The 18793-nt window shown below is 39.1% G+C and overlaps 1 protein-coding gene across 1 annotated transcript; it reads right to left on the reverse strand.

Moving 5' to 3' along the window:
- Nucleotides 1–10651: 10651 nt before the first annotated feature.
- On the reverse strand, nucleotides 10652–17648 carry LOC131468418 (carbonic anhydrase 1-like). Its single transcript, XM_058642633.1, has 7 exons — nucleotides 17178–17648; nucleotides 16756–16953; nucleotides 14871–14989; nucleotides 13704–13796; nucleotides 13513–13575; nucleotides 13257–13412; nucleotides 10652–12006 (listed from the first exon to the last, which is right to left on the reverse strand). The coding sequence occupies exons 1-7, from the start codon at nucleotides 17203–17205 to the stop codon at nucleotides 11887–11889; spliced, it is 777 nt and encodes a 258-aa protein (XP_058498616.1). The 5' UTR covers nucleotides 17206–17648; the 3' UTR covers nucleotides 10652–11886.
- Between the last annotated feature and the right edge of the window lie 1145 nt (nucleotides 17649–18793).

The raw sequence follows: 18793 nt of genomic DNA on the forward strand, positions 1-18793 counted from the left end.
TACACAATTGAATGATTTAGCTGGTCACAAATAAGCCTGTATATAGTGTAATTTCCATACTCATACATTTACATACTGTGTGTCTTCATTTATTCGTGATTTATCTCACGCATCGTTCAAACACTGCGGCCGCACAGTTGATCACATTCATTCACGTCTCAGCTTCCCAGACAATAAAAAAGCCTGTTTGATCAAATACATTCTCAGAGCAGGATGATCTGTGGGTGAGCGTTCAGAGTGTTCAAGTGTGTTGCTCCATTTTCCTGACACATGGGAAACAAAGTGATGCATTTTTACGATGCCATATTTAATAACATGAGAACCGCTGTAGCTCAAATGTTCATGACGCTGCGTTACAGGGAGAGAGAGAGAAAGATGAGTTACTGATGCTGCGGAAAAAGAGAAGTGGTGATTACGAGGGATATTTCTGTGGTTTGCTATTCACCCATTAGGGCATAAGTAGACATGTATTTAAGGTGGTATTATGTCAACATTGTACAACAGGGGGCGCTGGATAGTTCCGTTGGCAGAGCTGGCGCCCCACAGGACAAAAGGCCCATTGAGGCTGGGTTTGAGTCCACCCGTTGACCGTCGCTGCCCTCCTTTCACACTTCACTGTCCCATCTAATGAAGGCAAAATAGCTGAAAAATATCTTTAAAAGATATATAGATAAAGAGTGTGTGCAACATCCACCTTTAGCATTTAAAACGGTTACTAAAATCGCAATTGAAATCAATTCCGATTGCGTGGTGGTCAGATTCTCAGAGAATATTGAAATTGCATTGTCTTTACACTGTGTTGATGCCCATATAGAACTCTTTTTCTTATTTTTTAACATTATTTTTGGCAATTGTTCACATGTTAGGAACAGATAAAGATTGAAAGTGAAAGTGTGTCAGCTATACAGCAGTAGCGGAGAATTGTTCAGCATATTTCCTCAAGCTGTGATGACACTTCATGGTCATTTTATGTCTTAATAGAATAACTTTCTAACATGTATTACCTGTAAAACTAGGTTTGAATCACAGTTTCTCAGTAAGATGTGATTTTAAGATTCATTCAGGGCTTTTGAGTTGCTAATCCAACCTTTGCAGTTGTAAAATAATATATTTAAAGAGCAAATTTCCAAAAATACGTGATTGGACCAATCTGGTTCTCATCAGGTTTGTCAAATACTAAAAGTGCAATAAATACATTAAAAAGGAAATGTGCTTACATTTGACCCTGAAAGTATCTCAGCCGACCATTTACCACAAATGCAAAACACTGATTCTGCCACAGCATGGTATACAAGTTACAAGTCATGCTATTTGCATACTGTACACAACCATCTCCCATTCTGTGCATGTGAGACCAGTCTGAAGCTTACTGAACTGAGTTTGGAATGTTGTTCCTTTAGTCATTGTTTCTTATCTTAAACAGGTACAGTGTTTACAATTTAGCAACATTCACTGGTGAAGCTGACATGTTCTTGACCTCACACTTCCCTGTGTGTTGGAGAAGCTATGTAGCCTTCAGTTAGTATTAAAAGTCAAAAGATGTTGGCTTTGTCCTTTGTGGGCTACTGTAATAATATGCTGGTCCAAACGGCTCATTCTGGGGTAATGAAAAACAACAATTCTTACAATCAGGTGATTAAAAATTTAAATAAATTCCCCTACATTTCACACACTGAACCTTGAACCAATGTGTCCAACACTCGTTTTAAAATGAAGGTTATTGACTTTTGGACATAATTATTCTTTAAAAATGGTTCCTTTATACACCTAGTGAGTTATGAGAGTTCAGATTCACCATGTAGTTTCAATTAAACATTATTTAAAGTCATAATTAAACATCATTTTTATTCACATGTCCATAATTACTCAACCAGACAAGTCATGAATCATCATCCTCCACTATCTCAACGTAAACGTATTGGAGTGATCTTAGATTCTTTGATGACAACATTTAAAAGGGAACAAAGAAACTATATACAATAATTATTCAATATCTCAGCATATTTCATGTATTCCTGCTTTTTGATATACTTTAATTCCCCAGTTATTCCATTGTGTTTACGTCTTAATGATTTTTTTTTTACTGTCTATACTGGTTTTCATATAGGGTAAGTAGGTTTTTACAATACTCCGACTCACTAACTTCACCAACTGTTTTCTTGTATTTATGTGTATTTAAAATGTCAAAGACAGAACTGACTGTGGTAGGTTTGTGACACAGGTCATTGCTCATGGGTTAAATTTGGTTATGAATTTGCATTGAGGCTTCAGACATAAGCAGCTTATGTTACATGGGATTTGTGTGTATTATTGCATAGCATATCATAGTCTGGGGACATTCATCTCTGGCCCGTTTGAAAACTAATGAGGGCCACTTTATCACCTCATCACCTCCTGTTGCAGCCGATGTTTCCTCTCTGAGTTCCAGAAGTTCTTGTGCTGAAGATATTTTGAATACTTTGTGCAATCTGATTGCTGATCTTTTACACTGATGTTTAAGGTATTTCCTTCCCTATGTAGATGGCGCCAGACAAGAGCTCCTCTGAAACGATAGGGAGTTCTTTAGAAACATCGACAGTTGTTGCGCTGTTTAGTCTAATTGTTGGTGCGGAGACAGATGTTAAGACGCTTTCATCTTCGTGTGAGAGCAACAATGTGTCCAGAAATACAATTAAACAACATGTAGGTTAATAGATCACAAAGAATTTTAGAGTAAATGATGAGAATGGAACTCGACAAGATGGAAAATCTTTTGTTTATAAGTGATACAAACAACAGATTTGGCTCTTATGTAACATGTTTAACCACTAGGACTCACTGAGTTCTTTTTGTGGGTCTGGTTTGTGGTGACTTTGACTTATCACTGTGTCCTGTATAGTCATCATATACATGTTATGGGACCTGAGGACAAAGACAAGTGTTGTTAAAAACTGGATCTGCTTTCATTACTGAATTTAGGATGTTTTATAACGACACAATTTCGCAATAAACTTTTGTTTGGCGTTCCTATAACTTTAACTTCCTCTTAGTAGTTTGTTATCTGAAGTTGTGCCAAACAATACTGCACTTGCACTCGTCCTTAAATGCCAAATAATTTACGTTCCTCGTCCTAAAGCCTTTGCTATTCAAATGAAATGTAAACAAAACATAAGCTCTTTTGCATAATGTAAAGCAAACAGATACACAGCTTCAGTACTGATGGCGGTCAGGGTCCAACCTTGTGGACCAAAGAAAACCCTCCCTTATAAAATGATAGTTGTGATATCTTCACAAGTACCAGCTAACGTAATGTGAGAGACATGACCTCTGCAGCTCCACAGGAAACTCTACTCCAGTAGGTAACGCTAGCCAGCGTAGCACTGAGAGGGCACGGGAGCATGGAGAGAAATGGTCAGGTGCAAGTGGAATGAGATGAAGAAGAAGACAAAAAGCTTTTTATGCTGAGAGAATGAAGTTTGTCTACTTTTTTGTGTGTGAGGAACAATAGAGGACACAACGTAACGATAAGAGAACTGGTACAGGTTAAACTCATGTCGCTTTAATGAATAGACGCTTTCTTATCAGTGTGACCAGCAGAGCAGCAGAAGGAGGTGGAGATCACTCGAAGGTGACCTAGATAAGGTTATTCCTGTGCTGTACGAGGCAAGTGGTGCAGCCCCCGAAGGGCTCCACGCCCTTCATGCTCGCTGTTATCAATAGCAAATAGAAATTATGTTATTTATGAGATATGACTGTGCGTCAAACAGAACACGGTGGGGATATTTCATGTTCTGTCAAACGGCTTTTACATGGATGTATACTGTAGCTGCACAAACTCGCGCACTGACAGGATTTTTATGTCCATGAAGCAACTTCACCGCCGGGAATGAATTGTCCTTTAATTTAACGATGTTTTTCACAGCAAAAATCAACGAGGGAGCAAGTGAATGAAAAAAACAACAAGACACACATTTACTAAGCTATGAATGACCAAACAAACCAATGAACAAACAGACAAATGAATGGATGACTAAATAATAGATGGATGGACAAACGGACGGATGAACCAATCATCCAACCAACCAATCAACCAATGAATGAATAAACAAACAAAAACAATGAGAGAACAGAACAAATGAATGGATGGACCTATCATCCAACCAACTGCCCGACTGCCCGACCTATATACAAACAAACAAACAAACAAACAAGCCAACCTAACAATGAACAAACTGACACATTAATAGATGAATAGATGAATGGATGGACGGATGGACCAACCATCCAAACAACTAATCAACCAACCACCCAGCCAATGAACAAACAAAAAAACAAAACAAGGGATGAACAGACGGACAAATGAATGAACGAATGAACGAGAGAAGGAAAGACAGAACAAATAAACAAAGCAACAAAATAGTGAGTGAATGAACTAAAGGACAAGTGAACAGATGAATAGACAGATGGATCAACCCTTCAGCCGACCAACCAATGACTGAACCAGTAAACTAGGCTTTATGACAGAGATTTTAATCATTATCTAACTGGCTAATTTACTAACTACCATAACTGACTGACTAACTGACTCACTAATAATCTATTTTTATCAGTGTATTTTTTTTTTTCCCCAGAGATTATAAATGTAACTGTCTTACGTGTAGAGTAAGTGATTTCCTTCACTTGTCGCACTGACTAATATTTAGCACTTAAAATAAAGCATGAGTCCGTTCTTCAGGGAAAGTTTGGAGCTTTGAGCCAAGAAACTAAACATCTGATGGATGAATGGACAAAAGACACATTTAACCACATATGTTTTCAAAATGACGACTTCAGAACGCTCAGATTTAGAGTCATCATTGTTCACTCAAACATAAACACCACACACAGTTTGCCCGTGGCTCATTTGTCACAACAGTTTGTAATGACGCAGTGAGATATTGCTTAATCCGTGGATTGACCCCTGCGGATTATCCCATGAGCTCATTAAAGTTATAGCAACAGTCGGTAGACTTTGTGCACATACTGATGCAGACAATCCAACTTTATTTATAAAGCACTTTAAAAACAACAGCAGCTGAAATATTAAAGCGCTATACATCAGAGTTTAGTCAAATATAGAAGAATACGACCTAAAACAATAAAATACTGTAGAGAATATACAAATATATCAAAACAACACAAATAAACAAGTCATACAATTAAAACAGGAATAATCTGAATGAATGAATGATTAATGTATAGGCTAAATAGGCAAATGGCTCCACTTCTTTAACACTTTTAAATTTGTTTAACTGTTGACAGAGTTAAGTGTTTTCTGGCGACTGGAATCATCCCTGGAGTTTAACACATGAAAACACGACAGATTTTTGAAGGCAAATGTCCTTTTGCCAAAATGAGTCTTGCTTTTAACCACATTAATAACTTAAGTTATTTATATTTTTAACAAAATACAAATTAATCTTTTCCTGGATGTTTGTTTTAGTCAACATGTTTTGAACAAGGAATAAAACTCATGGTACAACTATTCAAATATACAACATACAGCATACATTATGAAAAATATAGAGAAAACAATAAAAAATGTTTAACAAAATCTATATGAAATGCAATCGGCAAAAACCTTTAAAACCAAGTCATTTAAAAACAATTTATTACCATCAAATAGCTTCTGAATTACACAGTCGGGCTTAATTCATGAGGCTTTTTGTTTAAATCAGATCTATTTCCTGTTATCAGGTTAAAGGGCGCACAGTGACAAAGCACTTATTTCCTCGTCAAACAATAAGCGAGAATAAAATGACACAGTGAATTTCAGATCTTGCTGATGTGTCAGTGAAAAAAAAATCACACTTTGAGAAGTGGATGTTTATATGAAGCAGTAATGGAGACTGTGAAGCAGGAAATAAGCTGCTGAAATGTTTACGTACAGAGCCGTTCTTTGTCACAGTTTGAAAAAAGGGCGCCTTCCTGAATGCTATCTTTAAAACTGATGACTTTCACACATGGATTCCTTACCTCAAGTGTTTTCGAAAAGGAAGAGCAGCAAATGGCAGGACATGATGATCTATATCCGTATAATCCACGTGATTGGAATGCAATGAATTACATTTACTCGCGTACATTTAATAGATTTAATGATTTAAATAAAATAAAGTAAATAGAAAGGTTCGCGCACCGGAAACTTTGGCAGTGAATAATGAGGACATTTGTGACCTTTGACCCATTTTGACTGATACATTATGTGTTTACTCTGAGTACATTTTAAACAAGCTACTTGTTTTACTTTAACTTGAGTACATTTTTAGACCAATACTTGTACTTAAGTAAAATCTTATCAAAATAGTGGCACTTTTATTTGAGTAGAATATTTTCAATACTCTTTCCACCTCTGATTATCATAATGATCACACAGAACATACATCTACTTTTCTTATTTTGCAGTGGATCTTTTTGTAAAACAGATATTCTTACTAAAAGTGAATCTCATATTTGACAAAAAATAGATAAGAAAAAAACAATTTTTTTGGGCCTAAACCAGGTTTAATGTACAGTGAAAAAAAAGATATGTTGCAAAGGTATGGGAGACTTTTTTAGTAAGTAAAACTTTTTCAGAATTCAAACCACGTTTTAGTATCAGATAAATTGTCTTTGTAAGAGCCTGTTTTCATATGAAGGATGCAGCGCACAAACAATGTTACCTCATCTATGTTCACAAAGACCAATCAGAGGCAGAGTAACATCACCAGAAGTTACATATTGTAGCTTTAAACAAGACTCTGAGTATCCCTAATATCCATGAACTTTAAAATCTTCAGTTTTTCACACTGACAAATGCAAAAAAAAAAAAAATATTAGCCTGTATTCTGTCATATTCTTGTCGCTGTTTGTCTTCTTCTTCTGTTTCTTATTGTTCTATTATTTCTGGATATCAGCTAAAAGCGGGAACTGTGGTGCATGTAGAGAGCCCTCAGCCTGCTACAGATGCAGAACCATTCACATTATCTTGGTGTGGTACTGACTGAGCTTCTTTAATAGATCAATGTCTCCCTTCCTCTGTGGAAATGGAGGTCAGACATCAGCATAATTTATCACCCAGATGGGCTACGTCATGGACCACATACTTCAGTGGTGTGTGTGTGTGTGTGCATTACGCTGGCCTTTCCCTCAGACTCCCTCAGATTATTATTACTCCCAGATTATAAATGAGAGTGTAGTTCCTGTTCCCTGACATGCTGGATTATGCACCACCGGCCAGAAACCTGGGGGTGAAATGTGGGACATGTCAACTGTGTCAAATCTCTGCTACGCGCTGACCTCAAAGACTTCACCCTGATTTGTTTGCCTTCACCTTTTACACATTCAATAAAATCAATTGAAACAACAGAGCACCATCATTGTCTCATGTATGTTCAGGCCAGTGTGACTAATGACAATCTGTTAGGACTTTAACGGTTCTGTCCTTGACCAAATGACCGGGCCGTGTGTTGCAGCAGCAGCGTCACTTTATCATGAAGACGTGCGTTAAAAAAAAAGAAAAAAACAAAGATGCAAATAAGCGTGTCCACATCTGTGTTACATGATGGCACACAGCGGGATTCTTCCTCTCGCACAGCTGTCACAACACGGAGTGAGATGAAAAGATGCGACACAAAGGGAATGTGGGTGAAATAACAAGACTGTGAATGTAGGAAGTTGCACTGAAATGGCAACAAAGGGATGAAGGTGAGCGATGACGGTTGGGTAAATAATTCGGCATCAAGCTCGATGAAAAAAAGTCACCTTTACTTTATGTACACGTTGAGTTCTCTTATGCCTCTTTCACACTAAAATCAGTGGGTAAAGGTGCTAAAAATAGTGATCGACACTTTTCCTATCGAAAGTAGTTGCGCTGTGTCATTTGTGCATGAATTGTGACGTCATGAATGTGGCAGAAAAAGAAGAAGAATATATGCTAGCCCATCTTGACCTGGTCTGTTTTGAAACCAACGTTTGGTACCATGTGTTTATTTTATGAAATTCGCAATTATGTCTGATAAACTACTATCTAAAGCCTAACTTACGAAGCATATTACTTAATATTAAATCACCATTAACACATAAAAGGTGTGGACCTGTTTGCTAAAAGAAATCTTGTGTTTAGACAAACGTCTGCAGGTCTGTGCCATGTTTTTGGAGTAAACTGTGGTTGGAAAAAGTATTTTTAATTGGCTTTAACTTCGCCTGTCTTGTCTTTTGGACTTTAAGGTCTGTCCCTCGAGGTCAAAGGTCACAGTAATTTCTGTAAATCCAGATATCACTTGTTCTAAAACAGTTTGAAAAAGGATTGTTGTAAAATGGTCTGAAAGTAGCTCCTACACTTCCAAAACCTAACGTATTAACGCTACAGTCAGGATGTTGACTTAATAATAACTTAATTACTTAAGTTACTTAATGTACATACAGTGAAAAAAACAGAAATAAATGGGCAATTCCATTGAAGAACACCAATAATGCAATGATGAAGATGAATGTTTTATTAATATGACATGCAAGGTAAATATACCCAACTCTATACGCTGTACTATACGCAATCCTCAACAAATAAACCCTCATGAGGTTTTCCCAGACTTAAGACTCTCAGTGTCTGTTAACAACTATTCAAACATTCCATGCTGTCATTATCAGTGTACCGGAACATTTACTGATTACATGAATGGACATTCCTTTCAGTTCATCATAAGGACAATAGAGAAACGTGTGATTCATTTCACACGATTCACGTGATCCGCACAACCTATTTTATTACTAAGGTACATAGAATGTTTAAAAAAGCACATTTTAACACTTTAATATGCAGATTAACCTTTTTATGTAAGATGTTTTTCATGTGTTCATAACTGGTTCAACCACCATCCAGAAAAAGTTTTACGTCAGGAAATCCTCATTTAATTCGAATCCGTCAATAATCTAACTTTAACAGATTATAAAACAGCAGATGCTGGTGATCACATTTGCCCCGAAACCGTCTTTTCCATTTAGTTTTGAATCCATAATTCATTAACGATTCTGACTGGGTTTGTCAGACAGACATTTGAGCAGTCGATTTGAGCTCTCATGTTTATTGATATTTCGGTGCATTAGATGTGAGAGGGCACAGTGGGGACACGACAAACTCACACACTTTGTCCACAGAGTTGTGTTTCAATTTCACGCCCCAGCTATAGGAGGAAAGTTTTGTTGATTAATATTTGTCTCGTCTTCCTGTTGTAGGAGGTGAGATGTTGCTCACATTTCGGAGGGTGAAATGCCACTGCTGATTAAAATCTCCACCACACTTAGGTGTTACTGCCGCTCTGCAGTGTTTTCTTGCACACACATCATCTCCAAACTCCCAGTTGTTGTTAGCAGCCACGATGACATCTCTGAAAATCTTAATTAAACACAAAAAAATGGGGCCATTTTTTTGAAAATGCGGAAAACACATGGACGTGCCTTTTAAGCCTCTTTTCACACTGGACAAAAGCAACACTCACTATCATGTGTTCACTATTCACTCCTGGGTCATATGACTCCACGGCGGTCATGTGCTTTCATTGGTTACAGCACTGATCAATTGACACCAAGGGGTGCATGCTTAAAATCCATCATGTAGATGAATTTATCCGTCGGATTCTGTTTTACAGATTAGTTGGAGACTTTGACGACTGTGGGTCATCTTCCGGCTAAAAAGTCACGGATTCGATACCCAGCTCCTCTATAATCTATAATCTATAATCTACATGCTGATGTGTCCCTGGGCAAGACACCTGGCAGCTGTGCCGGCAGTGCGTGAATGGGTGTGATAGATATGTGAGAGGAAAAAGTGCTACATACAGACGCACCGTGTGAACGAGTGAACAGCAAAAACTGTGGTGTAGAGAACTCTGAGTCATCAAGAAAAAAAAAAAAAACGCCATATAAATACAGAACCTGTAAACTTTAATTTACTAAAAATAACAGCAGTGACACGATGGAGCTTCACTGGAATTTGAATACTTATACATCACCAAAAACATGTTTTAATATGTAAAAACTATTGATAAACTATAGTAAAAGCTACAGTATGGGGTGCATTTGAAAGAACTAATGTAACATCAATGTTTTAATGGTTACATTTTTGATTTATCTGTAACTGTGTATTTGGACTCCAAATTATGAATATGAGGTGCATGAATCCATCTCCACTCTTATGAACACCACACACTGCGTTTACTTTAAATGTTGTTATGCAAATAAATGATTTGTGGTGAAGGTAAGCAAACGTTGCACACAGTTTCTCTTTCATTGCATGACCTAAATGCAGCATATGTGCACTCTCACCTCCACAGTTAAGTATGGTTTGCTCCCACATACGTGCAAAGATGGATAGGTTTGATAACACACAATTTCTGTTCATAACAAGGCCATCACTGACTCTACGAGTATATCTCATATATTCTGTTTGCTTAGTTTAGCATGCATTTCACGTCACTGCACTGTCAGTGGGTGTTCATATTCATTATTAATTATTCAAATGGTGAAGACGATTGTTTTTTACTAGCATTTACAATATGTATATAACACAACAATTCTCAGAATAGATTTAGACCAACATCAGTTTGTCATACTGACAAGGGAAATGGAAATGGGTAAAAAATCAAGAGAGAAACACAGCTTAGTCGTAAAATATATTTATTTCCTAAAATGTCCACTTCCAAAATATAATAACAACAACATATACTCCTTGGACGGCCCTAACTGGAAATGGCATAAGGCTTTTTTTTGCCTTTTTTCTTGTACAAATACGTCATCTTACTTATTAATCTTTAATGTTTCTGGGCCAAACCTTGAGCTCACAAAGCAGAATTCATTAATTATTCTTCTGACACCAGGCTGAAACTAAATATAATCTTTATTTGTTGGCAGGTTCACTTTTTCCTTGGCATTCATTTGTGCATTAGCCGCTATGGCACTACCTATAGATGCACTCGACAAACGGATGTTTCACAACAACACACTAAGGGCTAAAGGGAGATTTTCTACATTTCATTTAAAAAAAAAAAAGAGAGATAACAACTAGAATTGTTGTGTCTATTGCTATAATATCAGAGCATCAAAAATGTAAAGAGCTTTTGGCTGCAGGACACAATTCATGAATTACTTAAGACTTGTTTTGCATACTCCCAGGCTAAAAGGAAAAAACAACAACTATAATGCCTAAAAATTGAAGCATGGGGATGAAACCCGTGATGGATTTAGGGATTCGAGTGTGTTAAAAACGTAGAAACATGCCGTCACCACTGTGCTCAGGAGCGTGCACTGCAGCAGCAGTGTGTCCTCATGTCCTCTGTCACTCTACCATCAAAAAGCAGGTCAGTGACTACAGACATCACATCTGCAGGACACCAGAGGGGATTTTCTGCATCAGTCGCCTGTGATGGAGGCATCAGCCATGTTTTATTGAGCTGCTATGAAGCAGAAGCTGGCAGTCGGTCAGAGATTACAGACGGACTGCAGCGTGTGGCGATATCCTCCTCCTCCTCTGCTACTACAAGGATCTTGTGCTTTGTGGCTCGAGAGCACAATTGCGACTTCATATTTCATTGTTTTGTGGTCACCTACACACCGGTGTGACGTCTCAAAGCTGAATCCCGGTAAACATGCGTCCTCCTACGTGAGGTGCTTGACATCGTAAATGACATCACAGGCATCTTTGCTGGCTTAGCAATAGAACGCGTGGTGCGACAGGAAATTCATTTCTTTCAAGACTGGATGGAAAGAGATACGTGTGCTTTGTTGCTCACTTCAAGAGAGGTAACGCTGGGTGTCTGACTAAAAAGGCGGGAGGGGGAGTGAGGGTGGGGAAGGGAGGGAGAGGGTGAGAAAGGGCAACAGTTGGGGGAGGGGACATTACTGGAAGGAAGCGCGGACAGGGCGACCCTTGAGCGGCTGGGGGGGTCGGTAGTTGTCCATCATGCAGCACTCGGCCTCACCGTCGGCAGAGAAGAGCAGGCTGCGGAATTTGGCCATCTGTGAAGAGCACGGGGGAGAGAGAGAGAGAGAGAGAGAGAGAGAGAGAGAGAGAGTCACTGTGGTTAGTCACTGCTGCTGGTGACCTCCTGTGACTGTCACTCAGACGCCACATCACAACTCTTAATGCCGAGTCACTGAATTAACAGCTGAATCTTCTGTATATGCATGCCTGTTATGTTACTGACAAATTTTATACATTAAAGTATCCAGCTCTCCAGAGCATCTTGTTTTTGTTTATTCAATTAAAAACTCTACAGGGACAATTATAAAAAAAATATGGGTAGTTACTTGGAACAGTAAAGTCTTAGGTCAGGCTTGAGTTTCGACTGAGAACAGCGCCTTCACTTTACTTTAAAACACAGGCAACGGGGAGAGCGGTCTTGGTTTGGACGGTGAACTGTTTGATTTTAAATGCAGACACATATTTTGCTTGGATGCCGTGCTTACACAGCATGATTTGACTGGCTCCTGTTCCCACTGATGCTTGGAAAGTTGGACAGTTCTCAACTTCAGCCGCACACACAGTGAGAGCAGAGCAGAGCGACAGTGCCACAATACAGTGGGTAAATTCAAGTCTTCAGCCATGAGGATATAACGCTATTAGTCATTAGTGGGAAAAAATAATTCAGTTGGTGGGTGTATCACGATTAGCTGATAACCAATCATGAACTAATGATATGTTCTGCTGTTTATGAATGGCTCATATGTTACCAACAGCCTTCATGTTTACCCTGAAACACAGACGTGCCTCCATGAAATAAACATTTGACCAGGCGGGCGACACGAAGTCTCCAACCACAGGGACAAACCTGACTAGAGAGGCTGTTGACTTAGATTAATGAGTGGCAAGAAGTCAAATAACCCATGTTTATGTACAATTTCAGAGGTAAACAACCTTCAAATTGCAGTTATAACATAATGTACCATTATACTGTGTTTACTTAAGGAACTCGCACAGTCGATGTGTGGTCTCTTCACCTACCGAAAGTGACGCATGTAAAGGACGACCATTTCCTGTGAACTTCCCACAAAGTGACTCAGAAATATTGTGGTAAGGCAACCTCATCAGCATCTGTTTCAGCTTTTTTTCTCACAGTAACCCTCTTATTTTAAAATAAGCTGCTGTATTGCATTCCCAACCGATCACTGAGGTTTCTTCTTCTCAGCTGTTCATTTAGATTTGCAGACATGGGTTATTCTAGACTGTGGGCACACAGCCGATCACTGCACTCTCTTTGCACACCTACCTGCTCGGGGCTGACTGTGACTGGCTCTTTGCACACAATCCAGGTAACGCTCTCCAGCAGAGGGGGTGTGGTCAGAGAACCATCATAGGTCCAGTAGTCGAGGCAACCAGGGAGCATGGTAGAGGGGTCGAAGTTGGCAAAAGAGGTCTGGCTTCCCTGAGAATAATATCGTGAGTGAGAAACAAGTCAATGGTGTGTCTCGTAATGAATCAAATCAAATAAAATATGGATTTTTCTTTTTTTAACAGAAACTTACTTTGGTCTTGATGGAGTCAAAGGCGCCAAGAAGCCTCTGAAGAGTGGCATTCTCCGCACCAACCTGGAAAACAGTGAAGTACAACATCAAACATTGTAGTAATTGGACTATATACTGTACATTGTAGCCGGTGACCTTTTTGGTCAGGTCTCTCTTGTCTTAGCAAATGTAATTTAATCATTTCGACAGACCTGCAGGAAAACTCCAACGACAGCGAGTCCGTCCGGTTTGCTAGCGGCTTCTCCAAAGCTCGGGTATGCGGTGTTCCAGTGCACCAGATGGAGCTGTAGGAATACAAGACAAGTATGTCAATAAATAATGTCGTCCCATTGACCCAGATTCATAAAGAATGATTCGACTCTGTTGTTTATTCACAACACTGGGAGCGGCATCACCATAACATAACATAACATAACATTTTCAAATCTCACAGATCTGAGTCAGAACAGAGTAACCGTTCACAATTCTTATTTTTTTTTCTAAAACTCTCCTGTCATTTCAGATCCTGCCCTCGTGCAATCAGCTCATTGCCCTCACCTGCTGTGCCACGCCCATTCTCCTCACCTGCAGCTCGTTAGCTCCGCTGTATACAGTATATACCAGCTCACTATCACTGGACGTCTGGATTCTCGCCTGAGCTGTTTACTACATGTGTTTGCCTTGTTGGACTGAATCCCTAGTATTTTTGACCCCGGTCTGTTCTTTTTTTTTTTTTTGATCGAGTAAACTGAACTCTCCATTGAACTGACTTATTTTAGAGAAAAACCAATATTTTCCCACAAAATTCTACCAAAAAAACAAATCTGTCTTTGTTGCTATGACAAAATGGTTCATGGTAGAATTGAGCGATTGCTGAAGGCAGCACTGAGTGGGCCTTTATGCGCAGAACAACGGCACATGAGGGTGGTGTTTATTTTCATTCATTTTTTTTTAAACAGTTATGGATTTCAAACATTATAAAAAAAATTTGGGCCAGGTTTCAAGCTTTCAAAAATGGCGTAATTTGGGCAGCACAAGTACTACGACTACTACTACTCCTAATACTTCCCTCAAACGTTGCTTCTGTTGACTTGCTCAGACCCTAATGACAAACAACTTTTCTTTGTTTGTATCAGATTGCAAGATGGTAAACATGAAAGAAAAGGAAACGTTGTTCTCTACTTGGGCTTAACTTTAGTCAGAGAATCATTAAAAGCCTTTTCTCCACTCAGTGTCTTCATTTTCAGAGCAGTTTAGCTCTTGAACTTGACGATCTAATCTCCAATCTGCACTCCTCCTCCTCCTCCCCCCTTTGCTACATCAGCCTTCAGTCTTGTCAGGAAAAGCAGCTTAGTCATCATCCCTCAGAGCATCCTCACCTCAGCAGCATACTTGGTCCCGTTCACTGTGTGCTCAGAGCCTCTATCGTCAGCTGCTCCCCAGTGGAAATGAAACTGCTTGAGCCTGTAGGTTCCTGAGATTGGGCCTTCTGTCAGAGCTGTGGACACACACACACACACACACACACACACATTTCCCATCAGCTGAGTGAGGCCAGTGCTGCACTCAGCAAGTCACACTTTGACAGATAACGCTGAGAAATAGCTTCCCTCAGCAGAAAATACTCAAATCCAGGGAAAGATTATTTAAGAGGACACACACGCACGCACACTCCATGTACACACTTGTGTCGCCACGGCAGACTTCCTATTTCATGGAAGCAGACAGTTCCTGTTGTGTAATTCCTGCTCAAACTTACACTCAGTCTGAAATGATGTCCAGGTATTGTTAATGTCACACTGACTCCCAGGGACACACAATGAGTCTATTTATGCAGCGGTAGATAATGCTGCTTATTATTCTATTTCTGGCACACACACACACACACACACACACACACACACACAGAAAGATGTGTTTCTCAGTACATTATGTCTGCCTCCAACAAAGAAATGGTACAGATTTCAACATAAAGCAAAACTAAAGTGAGGGAGTCTGGGAAAAAAAACCAAAAAACTTTTTTACAGCTGGATTATAAATAATGCATTTTCCATGGTAAACACATGATGCATGACTTGATGTGTGAGGATGATGACACACAGTCTTTGCTCAAAGGGAAACGGAGTGGAACATATGAGCAGTGACTCAAGTGGACTTGCTGTATACTTTGGAAAACTGGTGTTCACTCTGGATTTAAGTAAATATCCAAGCACTAAGATGTCATGATAGTTCATGATGTGATACTGTATTGATTCTTTAAAGCACTGCATCGATATGGAAATATTGACAATATTGGTTTTGTGCTGTATTTAAGCCTCCAACCACTAGTTGGCAACAGGCATTTTACTATGACAGTGTTGGAGGAAAACAAATCTAAATTTGATCAATTTATCTTCAATATATCGCAATGTTTCTAATGGAATATATGCAATTACAACTTCTGATGGAATATTAATCAGCTCTTCAACTTCCTGTTCGTTGTCGCTAATGGGCAAACTTGGCCTTTGGGTGATGTTGTCGACAACAAAACCTCTGATATGGATTGAACATTTTTACTGTGTCTTTTAATAGTTGTAGTTACTTTATCCAAAATATAGAATAATAATCCCTGTTGGAATTAAATGAAAGCTAGAAAAAAAGTGTGTAAACATCTTTGTGATAAGTGTGTCATGGGAAGATTAAAGGTCTTTCATTTTGGTGAGTAAACACTTTCCCACACATACTTGGCAAATTAATAGTTAACCAAGCTTTATCTGCAGAGTAACCTTCACTTTCTTTTCTTTTTGGATCTCTTGACCTCAGTGACAGCAGAAAAGAGCAGGCGTGGGAAAGGTTTACCAAGGGTTACATTACCAATTCAATTAGTATGTGCAGGCTTGGTGCTTGAATGCACCTCCTGCAGCCTATTCATCTCTTTTAATAAAGAGACCCCCCCCCCCCACACACACCTAAATATGTATAAATGCAAATCTCTTTGCTGCTGCAAGAAAAGCTCCAGATTAGACAATGAAACTGGGGCGCGTGACTAATGCCTTCATAATATTAACATAATATTAAAATGGTTGTGCAGCCAGTGCCGCAGAGAGAAGACTGCAGCGTATTTTAAATCCAACATAATATTGTAGCTTCACTTCATCACCAAACATGAGCAGTAAATGATGACAAATACATGGGATTTTCTGCAGATTAAGAGGGAATATTAAAACACCAGATTATTTACTGACTCAATGGAGGTGACTGCAGCGATTATAATGTTTCACTGACTTGAGCTGTCGTTGTCGTCGACGAAGGTCACTTGGAAGGAGTGTCCGTTGTTGAGGATATCCAGGCAGGTGGACGGGTCGTATTTGATGTTGAGCGGCTTCAGCCCCGCGTCGTACGACGCTTCACCGGGAACGATGTCAATGGGAGACTGACGGGGTCCGTCAGCGATGGGGAAGTTAGCAGCCCATTTCGCGGGTCCTAAAGAAAAATGACACAAATATTCATATATTGGAACATGCGTATTCAAATATGTCTTTGTTTCCCCTTTTATTCATCTGTGATGCGTAAAAATGCGCACGGACAAACACGTATCAGCAGTGACGCGTGAATGCACCACGTTTTCATTCATTCGTGACAGTTTTTTCACAATTCCTTATTACTAGATTATAACAGCGCTACATAGGAGTCCGTGAACGCCTCACCGTTGTCCTCTGCGTATCCCCAAGACATTGTGACAGCGTGAGTGTGAGAGAATGTAGTGCGGTAAAGTCCCTCAGCGACAGACAGCAGACAGTGTCCTCCACTTGACAGCTGCACGGCTTTTATACTGTGTGTGTGTGTTGCTGGTGTTGATGTCCGCGCAAAGACCGGGAGGAGTTGAAATGCGCAGAAGCGCGTCAACACTGTGGATCAATGCGTGTGTCTCTCTGTCCGCAGGAGTGAAATCCTCTTTGACAGAGTGATGAGCTGCGTGTTCTCTCTCTTTTCTTTTAACGCGCTGTGTGACTTTTTCTCTCTTTACCTCTCTGATAACGGGTTTAACAGAATGAAAGAGAAAATAACGGAATTACGCAACAGTGTCGCGCTCTGAATGTCAGCCACGAGCGTTATAGCAATTAGTCACAACGAGAGCGGAACTATTTCAAGTGAAATCAATGGCACGAGTGGTTCAGTTGAATATGTGTGAGGCTCAGTTCAGGTGTGTATTTATAAAACAACGAAAGTGGTTAAACAGACACTTTAAGCACAGACTGGCTTTGATCCAAAAAAACACCTTTCATCTTGCTCAAAGAAAAATGTCCTCACAAAACCACGTATCACATTACGTCATATTTATTGCGTGATGATGACACTTAAAGGTCCAGGGTGAGATTTAGGTGAGGTTGATGAAAAGTCTATGGGTGATGCTCTTTGGATGGGAAACAAAGACAAGACTCTTTTTAACCATTAAAATGTCCTTAATGTTGCAGCATGGTCATGTTAAACTGAAACACATATGTACCGATGCATTTTGACCCCAAGCCTTCATCAGGTTGTCAAAAAGATATTGTGGAAAAAGAGGCCATCTTGTAATCTTTCCACCTATTAAGCCATGTATATATTTATTTTGAGACCCAAAAAATAAATCGTATCATGAACACATACTAGTGTTTCTAATAAATCAATTGATCCAGTCATTTCTAAAGCTGCAGCCTTTTTTTAAATGAATAAATGAACAAATAAAATCAAATAAATGGTAACAATCACACGCGCTTTGAGAAATTGCACCTGCTTCTCTCAAATATGAAAACACAAATTTATTTCACATAAATAACAGATCTTGTGCTTAGACACAGCTTTGATGGTGCAACACTGCCACCTGCCTCCTGTTTGATGATGCTTTTGCAGAAATATGTCTCATTGGTTCATTCATTTGGTGAAAATGTATTTAATGGAGGTTAATCACATGTTAATCCAAAGCAGTGACACTGCATGAAGACTAGGATAGGGTTTGTGTGTGTGTGTGTGTGTGCCCTTTATTCTGCCAATATCTAAGTTATTTTCAAGAAATATCAAAGTAAACTTTTTTAAATGGTTCTAAATTTTTGTGCCTCGACTTTGAAAGTCAGACATTCAAACCAGAATTATAGTTTTTGTTTTGTTCCATATCTATATTTGGGTTTTGGGTCTTGACCTTGAAGAAAATAATAACAAAACCTAGTTAAAATGGAAATAAAAAAAATAAATTGCTACTGCTCTCAAACCCTGACTGCAGGATAAAGGGATAATCCCATAATTTCCTTTGATGTTAAGCATCCTTTTCAGAATGTTAATAATT

The sequence above is a fragment of the Solea solea genome, chromosome 1 (assembly GCF_958295425.1).
Source record: "Solea solea chromosome 1, fSolSol10.1, whole genome shotgun sequence".
Taxonomy (NCBI): Eukaryota; Metazoa; Chordata; class Actinopteri; order Pleuronectiformes; family Soleidae; genus Solea; species Solea solea.